At 37.0% G+C, this 20,246-nt stretch overlaps 1 protein-coding gene across 2 annotated transcripts in view; it reads right to left on the bottom strand.

Moving 5' to 3' along the window:
- TPR (translocated promoter region, nuclear basket protein) overlaps positions 1 to 20,246 on the bottom strand; it is a 66,580-nt gene that overhangs the window by 4,034 nt on the left and 42,300 nt on the right. For both annotated transcript variants that reach the window (XM_012444396.2, XM_012444397.2), the window contains exons 40-48: positions 10,841 to 11,041; positions 9,881 to 10,012; positions 9,546 to 9,636; positions 7,398 to 7,582; positions 5,987 to 6,055; positions 5,783 to 5,877; positions 3,625 to 3,731; positions 1,969 to 2,064; positions 1,676 to 1,832 (exon numbers count right to left, since the gene is read on the bottom strand). In XM_012444396.2, the coding sequence (XP_012299819.2) occupies positions 1,676 to 1,832; positions 1,969 to 2,064; positions 3,625 to 3,731; positions 5,783 to 5,877; positions 5,987 to 6,055; positions 7,398 to 7,582; positions 9,546 to 9,636; positions 9,881 to 10,012; positions 10,841 to 11,041 (1,133 nt within the window). The remainder of the gene's footprint in view (positions 1 to 1,675; positions 1,833 to 1,968; positions 2,065 to 3,624; positions 3,732 to 5,782; positions 5,878 to 5,986; positions 6,056 to 7,397; positions 7,583 to 9,545; positions 9,637 to 9,880; positions 10,013 to 10,840; positions 11,042 to 20,246) is intronic.

Genomic DNA, 20,246 nt, shown 5'->3' on the forward strand with positions numbered 1-20,246 from the left:
CAGAGGGGAAAAAAGTTCAAACAATTGTTTTTTCCTCACTCCTTTTCTCACTATGACATGTTCCAATTTTAGTTTATGATTTTCCTCTTTTTATGTTTCCTTTTTCCTTTTAACAAAGACGTTCACATTCTTGACACTCATAAAATATATGGTCCAGATTTTGATAAATCTCAAAACATTTTAGGAAAGCACAGTATTAAAAAGTTCACAAGTCACACTATTAAACAGTATATTAGTAACTAAACCACAGGCTCTAGCCCAGATGACATAGGCAATAAGTATGTAAAATTCCTGGCTCAGTGGCTACAACTCCATCTTTCTGCCTTCCATTCAAGACACAAATGAGGGAGATGGTACAAGAATAACATGAATCTGCTCCAGTTTAAGTTATATGCAAACTTCATTAGCTAACAATTCATCTGAGTATCTCCCAGGACTGTGCCGAAACCGAATACTGTTGGTGAAGTGTATGGAGTATGGGCTGAAGTCAGGGCTTCCAATCCATTCTGAGCTACTTCCCAAGTAGTGCAGCTTAAGCAAGTTATTTTAACATGCTATGAGCCTCAGTTTTCTTATTTGTATCATAGAGACAATGTTTAACAGGGATACTGTATAGGTTAGAAATGACATTTGTAAAGTGACTTGCATATGTGGTACAGAATTAATGTCAGCTAGTATTTTCAAAAGGGTCTGTAACCTCTCAAAATTAAGCGGCACTGTGTTAAAGAATAACAAAAGAATCACAATAGACCTGGTTTTGTCATCATATACAAGAGTTGGCCTATAATTACTCTAAAAAAGTCGCTAAATAAAATAAATCCTTGAGTTCTATTAGGAAAACTGGATTCTACTTCTTAGCTATGCTTCTGATTATGAGGTAGTCCAACCTTTTCATTTTATTAAAAATTAGACTTGGCACAGTGGCTCATGCCTGTAATTCCAAATGTTGGGAGTCTGAGGCGGGAGGATCACTTGAGGCCAGGAGCTCGAGGTTGCAGTGAGCTATGACTGCACCACTGTACTCCAGCCTGGGCGACACGCAAGTCCCCATCTCTTAAAAAAAAATAGGTTCCATTCTGAAAATCATCTTTTCTAAGGTCACTGTCCAATGGTTCTTTCCATTAAATCACTCCATTACCTTTGGCTTATAAATAATAATAATAAAAATAAATCCAAAGAACTTGTCATGAAACACTGCTTTTGTTGAGTTTTCTTTACAACTGATGCATTAAACACGTAGTCCTGGCTTGTAAGCTACTAGAATGTCTCTAATTTTTATGAAGCCTGTATTTCATAAATAAGTGAGGATCACTTGAGAGTCTACTGCTAAATGGAAAGTGAGTCATTTCCTGACATTCCTAATTTTCAAAGAAAGACTTCTTAGGAAAAAGCCCAAACAGCTATGTTAATGGAATAGTAATAGTACTTTCAAAGAAACACTTTGATCTAGAATACATAAGGCAATTTTCAAGGAGATAATGGTTTTTAAAAGTATTTGTCTTCTACAATAATCTCTAAGTTCTAAAATATATTGCTATACGCAAAATAGTTTTTCAAAATATATGGTTTGGCTTATTTTTTTGTAAGATGCTATTGCTTAGCAGATTTTTTTTGGCTAAAGGAAAACAAATGTAAAAGTCTGCTGAAAAGCAAAGACTACAAAATACACTTTTACCCTTCAGATTCTGCTTCCACAAATACTTCATCTCCATCATCACCTGCTGCTGTTTCATTTGTTGTAGATAAAGTGCCAGTGGATGTAGTCACCATTGGAACAGACTGAGAGGCATGTTCCGAAGCATCTGAGGTGGTACTCTCAGTAAATACAGTCACTTTAAAAAGAAAAGACAAGAAAAGAAATAGAACTTTAAAACTTTGTGGTTTATCAAATTTGTAGCCAGAAGATATTTCATAGGGTTTCATATTACCAATAAAACACAGAACCTACTCTCTGCGTTTGAACCCTACCTGGGGCTGCTACTTGCAGTGGAGTAGTGGGAACGCTTCGGCCACCTGACTCTTCTTCATGAGCTAGGAACAGTGGTGTTTCATACATTCCTAAACCTAAAGACAATTCTGAGCATTAATGAGTGGCTAAAAAAACATAAAACTGTCAACAAGCCAGGGATCTGAAAGAAAAATATTATTGGAGACACACAACTTTGCTAAAGCCCACAATTAACTATTCCATCAAGCAAAAATCCATCTCTCAAACTTTTATTTTTTATTTTAGAGACAGGGTCTCATTATCACCCAAGTTAGTGTGCAGTGACACTACTATAGCTCACTGTAGCCTCAAACTCCTGGGCTCAAGTGATTCTCCCACCTCACCCTCCCAAGGAGCTACAACTACCAACACAGGTCACCATGCCCAACTAATTATTTTTCATTTTTGTAGAAACAGCGGTTGGTCTTGCTATGTTGTCCAGGCTGCACTTGAACTCCTGGCCTCAAGTGATCCTCTGTCTTGGCCTTCCAAAGTTCTGGGATTACAAGTGTGAGCCACTGCACTGGGCCTCAAAATTTTAAATACAATTTAAAGACATCCTTTAAACTCTCTAATGCTAATTAAAGTACCCTTAAAACATTTTAGAGTTTCACACAAGTGAATTTTATCGAGTATCCAACTATGAACTACTAGGCATTATGTTGTTTTCTATTCCTTACCAAAACAGCAAGGTATTATTGATCATCCCTCTTTCTGCTAACGAAACTGCAGATCAAGAAAGTTAATTACTTTGTAATCTCCTCAAGGTTACACAGCTTAGTAAGTGTTGGCATTCCAATTTAAGCCTAGATCTGATGCCTAAGTCTAGGAAATTTTACTAACATACAGTCACAAAATCGCATAACATTTAAACTTATAAAGTCAACTTACAATTTCATCTAAGTAGAGGCCTTCAGTGTTACAACTAATATCCTAAACAAGCAGATGTTACCTTATATGACTTTTATGAAGGCTAGAGATTGAGATTATTATAAAACTAGTATGCATTCTCTATTCATTTACAAAGTGCCAGACAGCTTCCCAGAAATACAGAGGGTAATATGAATTCCAACTGAGGATTAAAAGTTAATCAATTCCACAAATAGCATAATTCACATGTAGAAAACTAGCTAATTCTACTACTTAATGTAGTGGTCATTTTATTTCACATATTTTGACTTTTTATTTTTTGTTTTATTAAGTAATGTGAATACAAAAAACACAACTAGTCTTGTATATTTAATTAGGAATGTTATAAGTGTCAAACTATAAACAGAAAACATGCTGCATTCCTTCCAACAATTTTAAAATGGCTAGTAATACCTATATTTACTGGTTCAACACATACTCCTGAATACTTACGACATGTATGACACTACACTAGGAGCCAGAAGAGATACTAATATAAAAGCTAACCCTTATGCTTAAAGAAGCATTAGAACTTTGTCGGAAAAATAAGATGTAAGGCAGTGCTTAATAACTATATTATAGCTTTTTAAAAATACATTAGCAAACAGATTACTTAAATATCAATTTTTTAAATATTTATTTTTGCTCCCCCCCCACTTATATCACATTGCAATACCTTATTACCAAAAACATACAAATTCAGGAGATCTAAAGGTTTAACTATTTACCTCCTTGAGAAGCAAGCTGGCCAAGATCAGAGTGACTGGAACTTGTTTGTGGCATATCTTCAGGTGGCCCAAACCGGAATCTAGGGACACCAGCAACCTGTGGGGAACTAAGTGGACAATAACTAATTTAAGATGAAATTTAAAGGTAACCTGTTTAAACCACAATGGTGGAAAGAATATAGGAAGGAGGAAGAATGAAGATCAACAAACTGGGAAGGAAACAGACTGAAAATAAAGTCTATTTGTTTTGAAAGGTTTCTTACTCATAAAAACCCTTTTACAGTATCAGCTGTCAATGAATTTAGTAATAATAATAAGAACCTGTGATTTATATATAAATAACTTTCAGCTCTCCTGAACTATGCCTCACATTTCTTGAATGTCTGATATCCTCATATAGATATATTAAAAGCAACACAAACTCAATACGAGACGTAACAAAAAGAGTTAGAATGAAGTCACGAGACAAAGTTTTTTTTTGAGACGGAGTTTCGCTCATTACCCAGGCTGGAGTGCAATGGCGCGATCTCGGCTCACCGCAACCTCCGCCTCCTGGGTTCAGGCAGTTCTTCTGCCTCAGCCTCCTGAGTAGCTGGGATTACAGGCACGCACCACCGTGCCCAGCTAATTTTTTGTATTTTTAGTAGAGATGGGGTTTCACCATGTTGACCAGGATGGTCTCGATCTCTTGACCTCGTGATCCACCCGCCTTGGCCTCCCAAAGTGCTGGGATTACAGGCTTGAGCCACCGCGCCCGGCTAAATTTTTTTTTTTTTTCTTCAATGAATGAGAGGTTCTCGTATTGCCCAGCTTGGCATCAAACTCATAGCCTCGCCTCCTCAAGCGCCAGGACATCTGGCCGGAGCCATCGCGGCTCCCCAAAGTTTTATCTTAGTTTACATTCATAGAAAAATCAGGTCACCACTCTAGTTTATTATGAGTTCACTAGCTAGCTCCCAAGGTTTACAAAAATTCTCATATTAGATAGCTAAATACTTACTTTCTCCCTTATCAACACCCTATCATTTACCTTTCTGCCTATAATTCAGTACATAAAACTCAGCATTATTTTTTCCTCTGCCTATTCCTTATCCTATCTTTCCTTAGCTAGTGAGCTATTAATGTCTTTAGGAAACATGGAGTTCAGGAAGTGCTGACTTCTAGAGGCACAGGAATAGTGACATTCGCTTGAGTGAAATTGCTGTTGATTGCTGGTATTCAGAATTCTGTGTGTTTATTGGAATGAGTCTGTTCCCAAATGCTGACTTTCAGAGGGAAGGAGCTGAAATTGATTGGTTGGCTTGCAAAAATGTGTTAGCCAAGGTAAATTGTGGCTAACTGAGGAAGTTTAAAACTCGTTTTAATTGCCGTGTTACCACATCTACAGAACGATCAACCTTTCCCCAAGTTTGTAGAAATTTTAGAATTCTGATCTTCAAATACATCCTGTTACGCAACTACTACCTTAGTCACAAATAAACATGTATACTTTCACATGGAAAGTCTTTCAGTCCTTTAAGAGGCATGGTACAGCACAACACTTAACATAGGTTCTACAGCCAGACTAACTGGTTTGAAACTAAAAACTGCTACTTTGTTGCTGTCTGACCTCTGGCAAATTAGTTAACATGTCTATGCTTCAGTATACTTATATGTAAGATGAAAACATTAATAGTGTCTACACTCCTAAGTTATGAGTATTACATAAATTAATGCATGAAAATGCTCAATAAATGCTATTCTTCCCCAAGACTGAATTTAATATCATCCCCATTAAATCATCTCATATTCTTTTCCCTTAATTGTTGAAATAAATTACTTCTTCATTTGTAATAACAAAGCCTATTGCTTAACAGTAGAGTTAGGTTTCAAACACAGGCATTCTGACTCTAGAGGCTATGTTCCTAACCACTCTTATATAGTCTTTAAATTCAAAATTCTTGGTAGAAGTAACTGTATTTCATTCACCTCTGTATAATTTTCCCTAACAATACATCCTCAACTGACCTACCCCAAGTACTTATTAGTACACAGTAGAGTACTACTGTGAGTACACAGTACTCAACAAATAATGAGTTAATCAAATGATAAACAAATTAATAGAGAAAGACTAAAAGTTTGATTAGTTACAAAATATGTTTCTCTTTCATTAACTTACTGAATTGCTTCAGCAAATCCATCAGTACGATGTGGCACCACAAGAGTTGGAGTACTTGGAACTGTTCTGTCTTCATCATCAAAAAAATGCTGTTGCTAAAACAAAGAGAGAAAATAGAGTTAACAGGCAAAACACCGCACATGTGGACTATATAAATATTTGCTGAAGAAATGAATTACTTTTACATAATGGGTAAGTACTCACCATACCACCTATTCCTGGAGTCAACTGAAGCCCACGTCCTACAGACTGCCTTCGGGTCATCTGAATTCTCTGCATGTCAAGAAAAAGGAATTACATTTGTTTTAAGAAACAAACATCAAATATCAAAAAATACACCTTATTATGCTGCCAACAAAACAGGTAGCAGATATGTTATTAGGACATTTTCTCAGGAAAACCTGCCAAGAAATCACTTTTAATCAATGACAAATATTAAACTATATAGTCTATAATATTAACCAACAAAAAACATTCTATTAGCCAACAGATCAATTATTAATCAATACTTAAAACCAATCTATGATACCATCTTGTATATAAACAAATTTAATTCCTATTTCCTTAGTTGGAAGTGTTGGAAAGCACTCTTTTGGAGTTCAAACAGCAGTATTATCTTATAAACTGTTTTCCAGTTAAGACAATTCTAAACGAACAGATTGGACATATTTTGCAGCTTCCATAAATGATCCTTTTAAGACTTTATTTTTTCCCATCATGAAGTTATTTTCATTAGTGGTACTTTAGCAGACTCTATACTTGACAGTGTTTACATGTACTATGTCATAGGGTAAAACTTAAGCAAGATTAATAGAATGTTTATACTTTTCCTACTCTTTTTGCAAGTAGTTCTGATTAAGAGATGCCCAACCCTACTACATTATAAATGTAAGGGGTCATACGTACCTTCATTAAATTTAAAAGTTAAAATATGTGATTATCAAAAAAATGAGAGAAAAAATATTCTTCTGTTAAGTACAACAGAAATTCCTTTATCTTTTATAAATACATGCAATGTACAGAACAAAACTTTCAAATCAGATAGTGGTGAGCTGCTAAAATGTACTTTAATTAAAACCCTGGGAGGCCGAGGTGAGTTGATCACGAGGTCAAGAGATCGAGACCATCCTGGTCAACATGGTGAAACCCCATCTCTACTAAAAATACAAAAAATTAGCTGGGCACGGTGGTGTGTGCCTGTAATCCCAGCTACTCAGGAGGCTGAGGCAGGAGAATTGCCTGAACCCAGGAGGCGGAGGTTGCGGTGAGCCGAGATCGCGCCATTGCACTCCAGCCTGGGTAACAAGAGCAAAACTCCATCTCAAAGAAATAACCCAAGAAAATTTTTCTTTTTTCACTTGAGAAATAACAGAATTTTATTTGCTATGACTATAATCATTTCAATATATGCACAACTTTTAGTAAACCTTGCCTTTCTTAACATCACTCAGAGATTAGTTTTGGTTCAAAGAATTTTATAAAAATGTACAAAAATACCAAAAAGTTCATGGGATTTCTAATTTTAAAACCCAAGAGAGAAATATATAATGGAAAAGGAGAAAAGCAGTGATTTTTTTTCAAGTTCATTTTTCATAATGACCAGTAGTTTCAATACCTGAACTGGTGGTCCCAACTCCTGAGGTGGAGCATGAATGGTCAGTCTTGGGGGAAGTGGATGTGGTGGGCGCCTTGGTGACTGAGGTGCTCGAGGGGCCTGTCTTTCAGATGCTGATGATGGCTGTTGTTCTCTAGAAACCTCCTGAGTAAAAGAAGATTCTGCAGCACCTGTATTTCCTTCACCTACAGGAAAAGAGAAGCTTACTTTTGAACTACCAAATTTACCACAAAAATACCTGGACAATCCTTATTAGCATAAATCTTGCGAACAAGAATGTTCACTACTCTCATACTTTCAGAAGTAAAGTAGTGAGGTGTGATGGAAACAAATGTGGGCTTTATACCCACAGATAATGGGATCCGCACTTACTAGCTGTGTGGCCTTGGGCAAGCAAGTCCCTTAACCTCTTTGAGTCTTATTTTTTGGTTAACAGAGCAAAGGTAACCTCCAAGTACGGTTTTTCTAAAATGACTTTTCTAAAGATATCAGATAATGAACACAAGGCTCTTAGCTAACACATGATAAACATTTAATAAATTAAAACAATAAAGTAAAATTAAAATTTAATAAATTAGGATTATGTAATTTTTAATAAAGTAGGCAAATTAGTTAAAGGTTAGACCACTAGAGAATCAGTCTAACAAGCAAATATGATAAAGACAAAAGAAAAGCCTTACAACTACATTTTAATCTTTTGATTTTCCCGAATTTTGAATTTTAACAGTCTCTCAATTGTCTGCATATTCTTCTACATACATCACAGCAACAAAAGAAGCTGTCTTCCACTATGAAAAGTTGAACAGGATGTCACAGAATTTCAGAGATTCAGATCCTTGTTCTAATACTTAGAGCTCTTACTAGCTATGTGACCTCAAGTCATTTTACTTCTGTCATTCAGATTCTTCATTGGTACTTAAACCTCATTAAGTTCACCATAAGAATTAAATAATTCAATACAAGTGAAGTCGTTTGAAATGTATTCATATCCATCCATTAATTTTATTCAGGCCACTAGGTCTATTTTTGCTTGGTTGCAAAAATGAAAATAAAAAAATAGGAAAGAAGGAAGGATGGACAGACGGACAGAAGGAAGGACAAAGAGGAGAGAGAGAGAGATCCTCACAAGTAATCAGTGAGCATCTATTACATGTCTTATATCTGGGAAAAATGGTCATGAATACTTGCTCTCAAAAAATGTTTAGTGATAGTACCTATAGTGGCAAAAATTCCTCCCTCTATATTTCAACTATGCGATACACAAAAATGTTTCTTAAACTACAAATTGTTTGTAAAATGTAAATTGTTGTCCAAAGTTTATCAATTTCTCATCTCCTTTTAAAAGTAAAAATAGTATTACTTATTACATGACTTAATATTAATATATTTTTCTCTTAAAAAATTTAAAAGTTTAAATTTATGTCTATTCTTGCTTTACATTAGTTCAAATGAGAATATATATTGCCCTTTTAAATACTCAGGCCTCTACAGAAACCCGGACACAATATTTCCTATTAGTCTAAACATCTAAGGTTTAACTATGTCAACACTAATGATTTTGGCTTAGTATTAGTTGTTAATTATTACCTATTATCCACATAACCACTAGTTCTTTAATACATATTTCAAAATAAAATTATTTTCTGTAAGTTCCACAGTCTTTTAATGCCCACAAGTTTTCAATGGACCTGCAGGACTCATCAATTCCAAGATTTAACAAAATATATGTTGTATTGCTCCAAATCTTTTACTCACTGGAAAACCAGACCACACTGCAAAGCTCTGATATCCCCAAATCTTGAAGCATGCAGCTTGATCAGACTGACCTCTTCTGGTTGTGAACTTCTGTTACAAGTAGTCCCTAATTTAACTGTTCCTCTTAAGAGCAGTGGCAGCATACAGCATTATAAATGTGTTTGAATCTTACAGCAGCCCAGTAAGGCAGAAAAGAGTATAATGACAGCACCTAACGGTCATAAATATAGAAGACTTTTTATGAGAGCGTAACAGTCACAAAGCTAGAAGAAGAGCCAATCTCTTCCTTAGCAATTCACTAAATAAATTTATATATTGTAATTAAGTGCAATTCTAGTTTAGAAAATACTACCAGAGATATTCAATTCAAGAAAGACTAATAAAAAAACTCACCACTGTTTTGAGAATCAGCAGCTCTCTGATTACTTTCACCTCCACCCATACTTTCTTCTGTTTCTGTACCTGGATCAGTCCCATCACCACCCTAAAAACAAAGTGTGATAACACAATGCTCAAATAAAATAAATATGTTTTTTAAAAAAAACAGACAGAATAATTAACCAAACCACAGCAAAAACAAATAAGCAACAATAACAACAAAAAACAAAACAAATGAACAAAACCCCCAAGGTTTTAGTGAATTTCAAAGGCCTTTCTGTATTTTTGGAAAACAACAAGTTAAAGCAAGCTCTTAGAAGCTATGAATAGTCAAAATTCTAGCCAGTTACCTCAGCGTCATCAGCTTCATAACCATCATTGCCATCGGCACTACCAGTTCCTTCATTACTATCTTCACCCTCATCTCCCATCCCTGTGTCATCTTCTTCATCATCATCATCTTCCTCATCCTCTTCATAGTCCTAGTAGAAAATTCCACAGGTATAAATAAGTTTAGAATATGGGCCACAAGCTCTGCATGTCTAGATCCAAATCTAGAAATGTAAGTGACTCATTAATATCAGAAGACAGGAATTGTCCTGAGAGTTGTATGGAATTAGTATAGCAGCACCAAATATCACAACTGTGACACTTACTGGAATTAGTACAATAATGATGAATTCTGAATTCTAACTGTTTGCATGAGATTGTTCAAAGATGATATAGACCTTAGATGTCAGACCTTAAATGCCAAGTGGTCCACTTTAATTCTAAATTTAAACAGGTGAAGTTGAAGAAAACGATAAAATTACACTATATCAGGAGCTTTAGGAAAATGTTGCTTTATTAATGAAAGAATCCTAAATGAGAAGCTGTCAATACAGAATTAAAGCCCAAAATAAAATACAAAATTTGACTATACATATAAATAATATACACTTCAGTGACAAAAATGGACTATGGGGCTCAAAGAGGAAACAAAAACAATTTTTGTTTCTTCTTTTTATCTCCAGAAACCATAGCAGTTACATTTAAAGTCACACCATCACTTATCAATAAGACTTAAAAGACTCATCAATCATTTAAAAATATAATAATAATAATTTTTTAAATGGGCTTTCTATCACTGGCTCTACACTAATTTTCATTATAAAATGTTGATTTCTGAACTAATTAAGACAGAATAACAACAATATAATCTATTTAAGCTGATGGGGAACCAGAATTTACCAATGCATTAGCAATCTCAAGGATTTGAGCACTTTCATCCAATAGTTTAAAAACACTAGCTGATTTCAAATCAAATTTACCTCATGTTCTCCATCATTTTCATCATCATCCTCTTCTTCATCATCACTGTCAATTACAATGACATCATCTCCTTTGCCTTGACCATCCTGGGATGAAGTTGTTGTTTGCTGATCTGATTGAAGTGGTCCAAGATCTATTTGTAGAGACTGAGAGGTTTCTTCACTGTCTTCCATAGGTGTATAATCACCCTGGGTAACTCCCTTTAAAAATAAAAAAGTAAAATAAAAAATTCAAAGCCCCTAAAAACATACCTAAAACTGTATGAGGTATCATTATAGGTCAAAGTAAAGATTAATGAATACTTAGGGATCAGTAGCATCTAACTTATTTTTTCTGAGACAGACTCTCGCTGTTGTTGCCCAGGCTGGAGTGCAATGGCAGGATCTTGTCTCACTGCAACCTCTGCCTCCCAGGTTCAAACAATTCTCCTGCCACAGCCTCCTGAGTAGCTGGGACTATAGGCACCCCCATTAACCAGGCTAAATTTTATATTTTTAGTAGAGACAGGGTTTTACCATGTTGGCCAGGCTGGTCTCAAACTCCTGAACTAAAGTGATCTGCTTGCCTTGGCTGCCCAAAGTGCTTTGATTACAGGCATGAGCTACCTTACCCAGCTGCATTTAATTTTACAAATGAAATATCAAGTATTTTTGAAGAAAGAGGATGAATCTTTCAGTTTCTTTAATGTCTTCCTGTTGAAGAATTATTATATATCTTATTGGTTAATACTCCAATAAGAAAAAGAGAAAAAAATAAACAAATATATGTGTGTTCAAAACTACTACTGTGATATTGTGTATCAGTGCTGTGAGACAGAAATATGTCATATGTAATTTTAAATTTTTTAGTAGCTATTTAAAAAAAACATGAAATCAATTTTAATAATATACTTAACCACTATATCCAAAATATTATTTCAACCTGTACTCAATGTAAAAATTATTAAACAACTGGAAGCGATCTAAGATGGCCGGTTAGGAGGAACTCGGGATTGCAGCTCCGAGAGAAAGCGCAGAGGGTGAGTGGACGCCGCACTTTCAGAAGGATTTTTACTGCCCACAGACCAGGAGATTCACAGGCAGAGGAGCCCCATGGGTCGCCAGCGCCACTGGTTCGAACGGCGCGGCCGCTTGGCCTGCACCCTGGGGCAGCGGCTCCCTGTACAGAGTGAGAGAGACTAAGTCTCCTCTAAGCCAGCAAGGGGAGCTGAAACGGGGAGCCAGGCCAGCGCCACGAATCTCAGAGCCGCGGCTCCAGCCGACGCAGCGGCTCCGGAGGCAGAGCAGATGAGGCGGTGTCCCCTCTTAGCCAGCAAGGGGAGCTGAAACAGGGAGTCAAGCCAGGAGATTTCCGGGCAAAAAAAGGGCCACTGCAAACACAACTGAACCCGGGACGGTCCAGCTCTGGGGAGGAGGGGTGTCCTCCATTACAGAGGCACCCTGCAGTTCCCAGGGCAATCTACCAAGGCAACCCGCCACTACAGAGACTCCGTCACTACAGGGGCGGGCCAACATAGCGGAAGCGTTCTAACTACACCCATATAAACAGGACTGCAGGGAAGTTCACACGGAAGCTGGGCGGAGCCCACAGCAGCTCAGCGAAGCCTCTGCAGGCTGAGTGTGACTAGGCTGCCACCTTGTGGGCAGGGAAAACAGCAACCACACAGCGGAAAATCATAAACCCCTACTCCCTGGGACAGAACACCTCGGGGGAAGAAAAGGGGGTTTATGAGTTCTGCTGCTGCAGACTTAAAATTACCAAAAACCAGAAAGACAGCAACTACAAAGTCAACAGGTTGATAAATCCACAAAGATGGGAAGAAACCAGCGCAAAAAGGATGAAAACACTCGAAACCAGAACACTTCTCCTCCTACAAGGGACCACAACTCCTCACCAGCAAGGGAACAAGACTGGATGGAGAATGAGTGTGATCAAATGACAGAACCAGCTTTCAGAAATTGGATAATAAGAAACTTCCGTGAGCTAAAAGAACATGTTCTAACCCAATGCAAAGAAACTAAGAACCTTGAGAAAAGACTTGACGAAATGCTAACGAGAATGGACAACTTAGAGAGGAATATGAGCGAACTGATGGAGCTGAAAAACACAACACGAGAACTTCACGAAGCATGCACAAGTTTCAACAGCCGAATTGACCAAGCAGAAGAAAGGATATCAGAGGTCGAACATCAACTCAATGAAATAAAACAAGAAAGCAAGATTACAGAAAACAGGGTAAAAAGGAATGAACAAAGTCAACAAGAAATATGGGACTATGTGAAAAGACCTAATCTACGTTTGATAGGTGTACCTGAATGTGACGAAGAGAATGCATCCAAGCTGGAAAATACTCTTCAGGATATTATCCAGGAAAACTTCCCCAACCTAGCAAGGCAGGCCAATATTCAAGTCCAGGAAATACAGAGAACACTACAAAGATATTCCTCTAGAAGAGCAACCCCAAGGCACATAATCCTCAGATTCACCAGGGTTGAAATGAAGGAGAAAATACTAAGGGCAGACAGAGAGAAAGGTCAGGTTACCCACAAAGGGAAGCCCATCAGACTCACAGCAGATCTCTCAGCAGAAACCCTACAGGCCAGAAGAGAGTGGGGGCCGATATTCAACATCCTTAAGGAAAAGAACTTTCAACCCAGAATTTCATATCCAGCCAAACTAAGCTTCATAAGTGAAGGAAAAATAAAATCCTTTGTGAACAAGCAAGTACTCAGAGATTTCATCACCACCAGACCGGCTTTACAAGAGCTCCTGAAGGAGACACTACACATAGAAAAGAACAACCAGTACCAGCCACTCCAAAAACACACGAAATGGTAAAGAGCATCAACACAATGAAGAATCTGCATCAACCAATGGGCAAAACAGCCAGCTAGCATCAAAATGACAGGATCAAATTCACACTTAACAATATTAACCCTAAATGTAAACGGACTAAATGTCCCAATCAAAAGACACAGACTGGCGAATTGGATAAAAAGCCAAAACCCATCAGTGTGCTGTATACAGGAAACCCATCTCACATGCAAGGATACACAAAGGCTCAAAATAAAGGGATGGAGGAAGATTTACCAAGCGAATGGAGAGCAAAAAAAAAGCAGGAGTTGCAATTCTCATCTCTGATAAAATAGACTTTAAAGCAACAAAGATCAAAAGAGACAAAGAAGGACATTACATAATGGTAAAAGGACCAATGCAACAAGAAGAGCTAACGATCCTAAATATATATGCACCTAATACAGGAGCACCCAGATACATAAGGCAAGTTCTTAAAGACTTACAAAGGGACTTAGACTCCACACAATAATAGTGGGAGACTTCAACACACCATTGTCAATATTAGACAGATCAATGAGACAGAAAATTAACAAGGATATCCAGGACTTGAACTCAGACCTGGAACAAGCAAACCTAACAGACATTTACAGAACTCTCCACCCCAAATCCACAGAATATACATTCTTCTCAGCACCACATCACACCTACTCTAAAATTGACCACATAATTGGAAGTAAATCACTCCTCAGCAAATGCAAAAGACGGAAACCATAACAAACAGTCTCTCAGACCACAGTGCAATCAAGTTAGAACTCAGAATTCAGAAACCAACCCAGAACCGCACAGCTTCATGGAAAATGAACAACTTCCTCCTGAATGTTGACTGGATAAACAATGAAATGAAGGCAGAAATAAAGATGTTCTTCGAAACCAACGAGAATGAAGACACCACATACCAGAATCTCTGGGACACATTTAAAGCAGTCTCTAGAGGAAAATATATAGCAATGAGTGCCCACATGAGAAGCAAGGAGAGATCTAAAATTGACACCCTATCGTCAAAATTGAAAGAGCTAGAGGAGCAAGCTCAAAAAAACTCAAAACCTAGCAGAAGACAAGAAATAACTAAGATCAAAGCAGAATTGAAGGAGATAGAGACACGAAAAACCCTACAAAAAATCAATAAATCCAGGAGCTGGTTTTTTGAAAAGATCAACAAAATAGACCACTAGCCAGACTAATAAAAAAGAAAAGAGAGAATAACCAAATAGATGCAATAAAAAATGACAAAGGGGATATCACCACAGATTCCACAGAAATTCAATCCATCATCAGAGATTATTACAAACAACTCTATGCACATAAACTAGAAAACCTGGAGGAAATGGATAAATTCCTGGACAGTTGCCTCCTCCCAAGCCTAAACCAGGAAGAAGTCGAAACCCTGAATAGACCAAAAACAAGGTCTGAAGTCGAGGCAGCAATTAAGAGCCTACCACCCAAAAAAAGCCCAGGTCCAGATGGGTTCACAGCCGAATTCTACCAGACATACAAAGAGGAACTGGTACCATTCCTACTGAAACTATTCCAAATAATCCAAAAAGAGGGAATCCTTCCCAAATCATTTTATGAGACCAACATCATCCTAATACCAAAACCCGGCAGAGACTCAACAAGAAAAGAAAACTACAGGCCAATATCCATGATGAACATAGATGCAAAAATCTTCAATAAAATACTGGCAAGCCGATTACAACAGCACATCAAAAAGCTTACCCACCATGATCACATAGGATTCATCTCAGGGATGCAAGGCTGGTTCAATATACGCAAGTCTATAAATGTAATTCACCACATAAACAGAACCAAAGACAAAAACCACGATTATCTCAATTGATGCAGAGAAGGCCTTCGACAAAATTCAACAGCCCTTTATGCTAAAAACTCTGAATAAACTAGGTATCGACGGAACGTATCTCAAAATAATAAAAGCTATTTACGACAAACCAACAGCCAATATCATACTGAATGGGCAAAAACTGGAAGCATTCCCTTTGAAATCTGGCACTAGACAAGGATGCCCTCTCTCACCACTCCTATTCAATATAGTACTGGAAGTTCTAGCCAGAGCAATCAGGCAAGAAAAAGAAATAAAGAGTATTCAATTAGGAAAGGAGGAAGTCAAATTGTCTCTATTTGCAGACGACATGATTGTATATCTAGAAGACCCCATCATCTCAGCCCAAAATCTCCTGAAACTGATAAGCAACTTCAGCAGAGTGTCAAGATACAAAATCAATGTGCAAAAATCACAAGCATTCCTATACACCAATAGCAGACTTAAAGAGAGCCAAATCAAGAACCAACTGCCATTCACAATTGCTACAAAGAGAATAAAATACCTAGGAATACAACTAACAAGGAACGTAAAGGACCTCTTCAAGGAGAACTACAAACCACTGCTCAACGAAATAAGAGAGGACACAAACAGATGGAGAAACATTCCATGTTCATGGTTAGGAAGAATTAATATCGTGAAAATGGCCATACTGCCCAAAGTAATTTACAGATTCAACGCTATCCCCATCAAGCTACCAATGACCTTCTTCACAGAACTGGAAAAAACCACCTTAAACTTCATATGGAACCAAAAGAGAGCCCCCATAGCCAAGTCAATTCTAAGCAAAAAGAACAAAGCGGGAGGCATCACACTACTGGACATCAAACTATACTACAAGGCTACGGTAATCAAAACAGCATGGTACTGGTACCAAAACAGAGATATAGACCAATGGAACAGAACAGAGGCCTCGGAGGCAACACAACATAACTACAACCATCCGATCTTTGACAAAGCTGATAAAAACAGGCAATGGGGAAAGGATTCCCTGTTCAATAAGTGGTGTTGGGAAAACTGGCTAGCCATATGCAGAAAGCAGAAACTCGACCCCTTCCTGACACCTTACACTAAAATTGACTCCAGATGGATTAAAGACTTAAACATAAGACCTAACATCATAAAAACCCTAGAAGGAAACCTAGGCAAAACCATTCAGGACATAGGTGTAGGCAAGAACTTTATGACCAAAACACCAAAAGCACTGGCAACAAAAGCCAAAATAGACAAACGGGACCTAATCAAACTCCACAGCTTCTGCACGGCAAAAGAAACAGTCAATAGAGTGAATCGGCAAGCAACAGAATGAGAAAAAATTTTTGCAGCCTACCCATCTGACAAAGGGCTGATATCCAGAATTTACAACGAACTAAAACAGATTTACAAGAAAAAAACAAACAAGCGCATTCAAAAATGGGCAAAGGATTTGAACAGATACTTTACAAAAGAAGACATACATGAGGCCAACAAACATATGAAAAAATGCTAATCATCACTGGTCATTAGAGAAATGCAAATCAAAACTACATTGAGATACCATCTCACGCCAGTTAGAATGGCGATCATTAAAAAATCTGGAGACAACAGATGCTGGAGAGGATGTGGAGAAATAGGAACACTTTTACACTGTTGGTGGGAATGTAAATTAGTTCAACCATTGTGGAAGACAGTGTGGCGATTCCTCAAGGACCTAGAAATAGAAATTCCATTTGACCCAGCAATCCCATTACTGGGTATATATCCAAAGGATTATAAATCGTTCTACTATAAGGACACATGCACACGAATGTTCATTGCAGCACAGTTTACAATAGCAAAGACCTAGAACCAACCCAAATGCCCATCGATGATAGACTGGACAGGAAAAATGTGGCACATATACACCATGGAATATTATGCAGCCATCAAAAACGATGAGTTCACGTCCTTTGTAGGGACATGGATGAAACTGGAAACCATCATTCTCAGCAAACTGACACAAGAACACAAAATCAAACATCGCATGTTCTCACTTATAGACGGGTATTGAACAATGGGAACACATGGACACAGGGAGGGGAGCACTATACACTGGGGTCTGTTGGGGGGGGAGTGGGGGGGACAGCGGCGGAGGGCTGTTGGGGAGAGATAGCATGGGGAGAAATGCCAGATATAGGTGAAGGGGAGGAAGGCAGCAAATCACACTGCCATGTATGCACCTATGCAACAACCTTGCATGTTTTTCACATGTACCCCAAAACCTAAAATGCAATTAAAAAAAATAATTATTAAACAAATATTTCTACATTTTAAAATTTCTACTAAGTCTTCAAAATCTGATATATACTTTATATCAATTTGGACAGCCATATTTCAGTTGTTCAATAGCCAGTGTGGTTACTGCACAGTACAGCTGCAGACCAAAGTCAGAAAAAAAAAAAATACTCATGGGCCCGCAATGTTTAAAAAGGTTTTCCCAAACTAGAACTAATTGGAAATGCACTGAATAAATAAGCTATTATCATTGTCTTTTTACAAGGAAATGCACTGATTACATAAGTTATTATCATTCTCTTTTTACAAACAGCTTTTCCTTCCCCAAAACTCCAATGATTCCAAGGCTTCAAACCAAAATAAATAGACATTAAATAATTCCTTGCTCAACCTATTTACACAATTCTATTTTGTTAACTTCTGAAAGAAATTACTATTTTAACTTCATTTCTGATATTTACTATCAAAAGTTAAATGTCTTTTTGGCTTAAGCACTCACTAAAATCATTTACACAAGCCAGCAATAATATCTTTTAAACTAAGACATTCATAAAAAATTACATATACCATAATGGAAACAATGAGTAAGTCATGGTATTAATTTAAAAAGTGCCTCAAAGTGACATGCTTATTTCAGGAAAAGCAACACTTATAAAGAACATCTGCTTCACTGTCAGAAAATCAGAAAAAATGAACTGTTATACATTCAGTAGACAATGCTAGAAGGGTGGAATAAAAATTCAAATGGTACTTTGGAGTCACAATTTTGCCAATTTCAAGAAAAAGCTTTCACAGAAGATTTCAGTATAATTTAACCAAGTCTGACAATAAAGTAGAAATTCACATCTTATTATTTTCAAATTGTTATGTTCTTTAGAAATAATGCTCTCTGAAAGACAGATGAAAAAGATGGCATTTATAGTACACTCTGAATAACCCTTATCCAAAATGCTTGGGGCCAGAAGTGTTTCAGATTTTTGATTTTCTAGGATTTTGGAGTATTTGCATATCCATAATGAGATATCTATAAGATCCAAGCATAAGCACAAAATTCATTTATGTTTCATATACACCTTTTACACATAGGCTGAAGTTAATCTGACACAATATTTTTCATAGTTTTGTGCATAAAATAAAGTTTTGACTGTGGCCCATCACATGAAGTCAGGTGTGGAACATTACACATGTGGCTTTCATTTTGGCACCCAAAAAGTTTTGAATTTTCAAATTAGGGATGCTCAACCTGTACTACATATTCATCTAAAGATTTAGTTTAGTGTTTTTAGTCAAAGAAAGCTGGTAAAATTAACAAAATTAATGCATCTAAGAAACTAAAATTTACTTGCAATATGGCTATTTATGGTTAGTTTGAGACAATTCCTTAATTTTACATGGATAAAATAATTACAGCATAAGATGATCCAGAAAGTTTATCCAGAGTAAAGTACTGTTTCAAGTTTAAGAGGACAGTTGAAAACTACACAGCCTGGGTTTGAATCTAAGCTCCAACGCTATGTGAACTTTAGTACATTACTTTACCTAAGTATCAGTTTCTGTAACTATAAGGTATAATGAAGATTTAGTTAGTTAATAAATAAAAATTTCTTAGATCATATAGTAATGAGTTCTGTGTTAAATATTGATATTTCAACTATTATCATTGTGATCTGAGAGACCAAAATAGATTCCCCTTCGTCAACTAAGACAGACCCTAAGGTTAAGGAAACAAAAGTTAATCAAAGGTCAAGGGGTTCAGGGCCTGGCTGGCATGGCAAATTTCTAAATTCATATGGTTACAATAAAAAAATACACATTACGTAAACTCCTTAATTGGAACTATCGGGCAAATTATCAGACTCCTATCTCTGATTTACAATCCAGACCACTACAACTCTGACTGTAGAGAGCACTGGCAAGCAACTGCGGACATCGTAAGCTAGTTTCAGTCTGCTTAGAGAGGCTGCACACAAACTGTCTTTGTGTCCTGGAGGTCACCTTTTGACGTAAACAGTCAAATTCCAGTTCAATTTAGTGCTAAAACCCTGCCCCAAAGTGAATATGAGATGTATGTTATATAGGTTTACCTACTGTGCATGTGCTCAGTTCCCCTCATAAATATGTATAGGTTTCCCCCAAAACCTGATGAATATGTATGACTCTATTGTGTAATAAGGACCCTGTGAGGCATAAAAGCATACCTGTCCCTTCCCTGTGTGAAGACAGAACACCTTTGGTCCACACTGGAGACTATCTCTTCCTCGTTAGCAAAATGGTGTCACTAATAAAGCTCTCCTTTCTATTAAACAGTATTTAGCCACCCTGGGGGGTCTTCTGGATGACAATATGAATTCTCATTTTGTGGGACAGGGGGCAGAAAGGAAAGTAATAATATTCTGAGTGCCTAATATGTGGCAGGTACTATTTTAGGTATTTTACAATCTTAAAAACTATATTTTTTG

Source organism: Aotus nancymaae, unplaced genomic scaffold (assembly GCF_030222135.1).
Source record: "Aotus nancymaae isolate 86718 unplaced genomic scaffold, 86718_ANA_hifiasm-v0.15.2.pri h1tg000108l, whole genome shotgun sequence".
In the NCBI taxonomy this organism is placed as follows: domain Eukaryota; kingdom Metazoa; phylum Chordata; class Mammalia; order Primates; family Aotidae; genus Aotus; species Aotus nancymaae.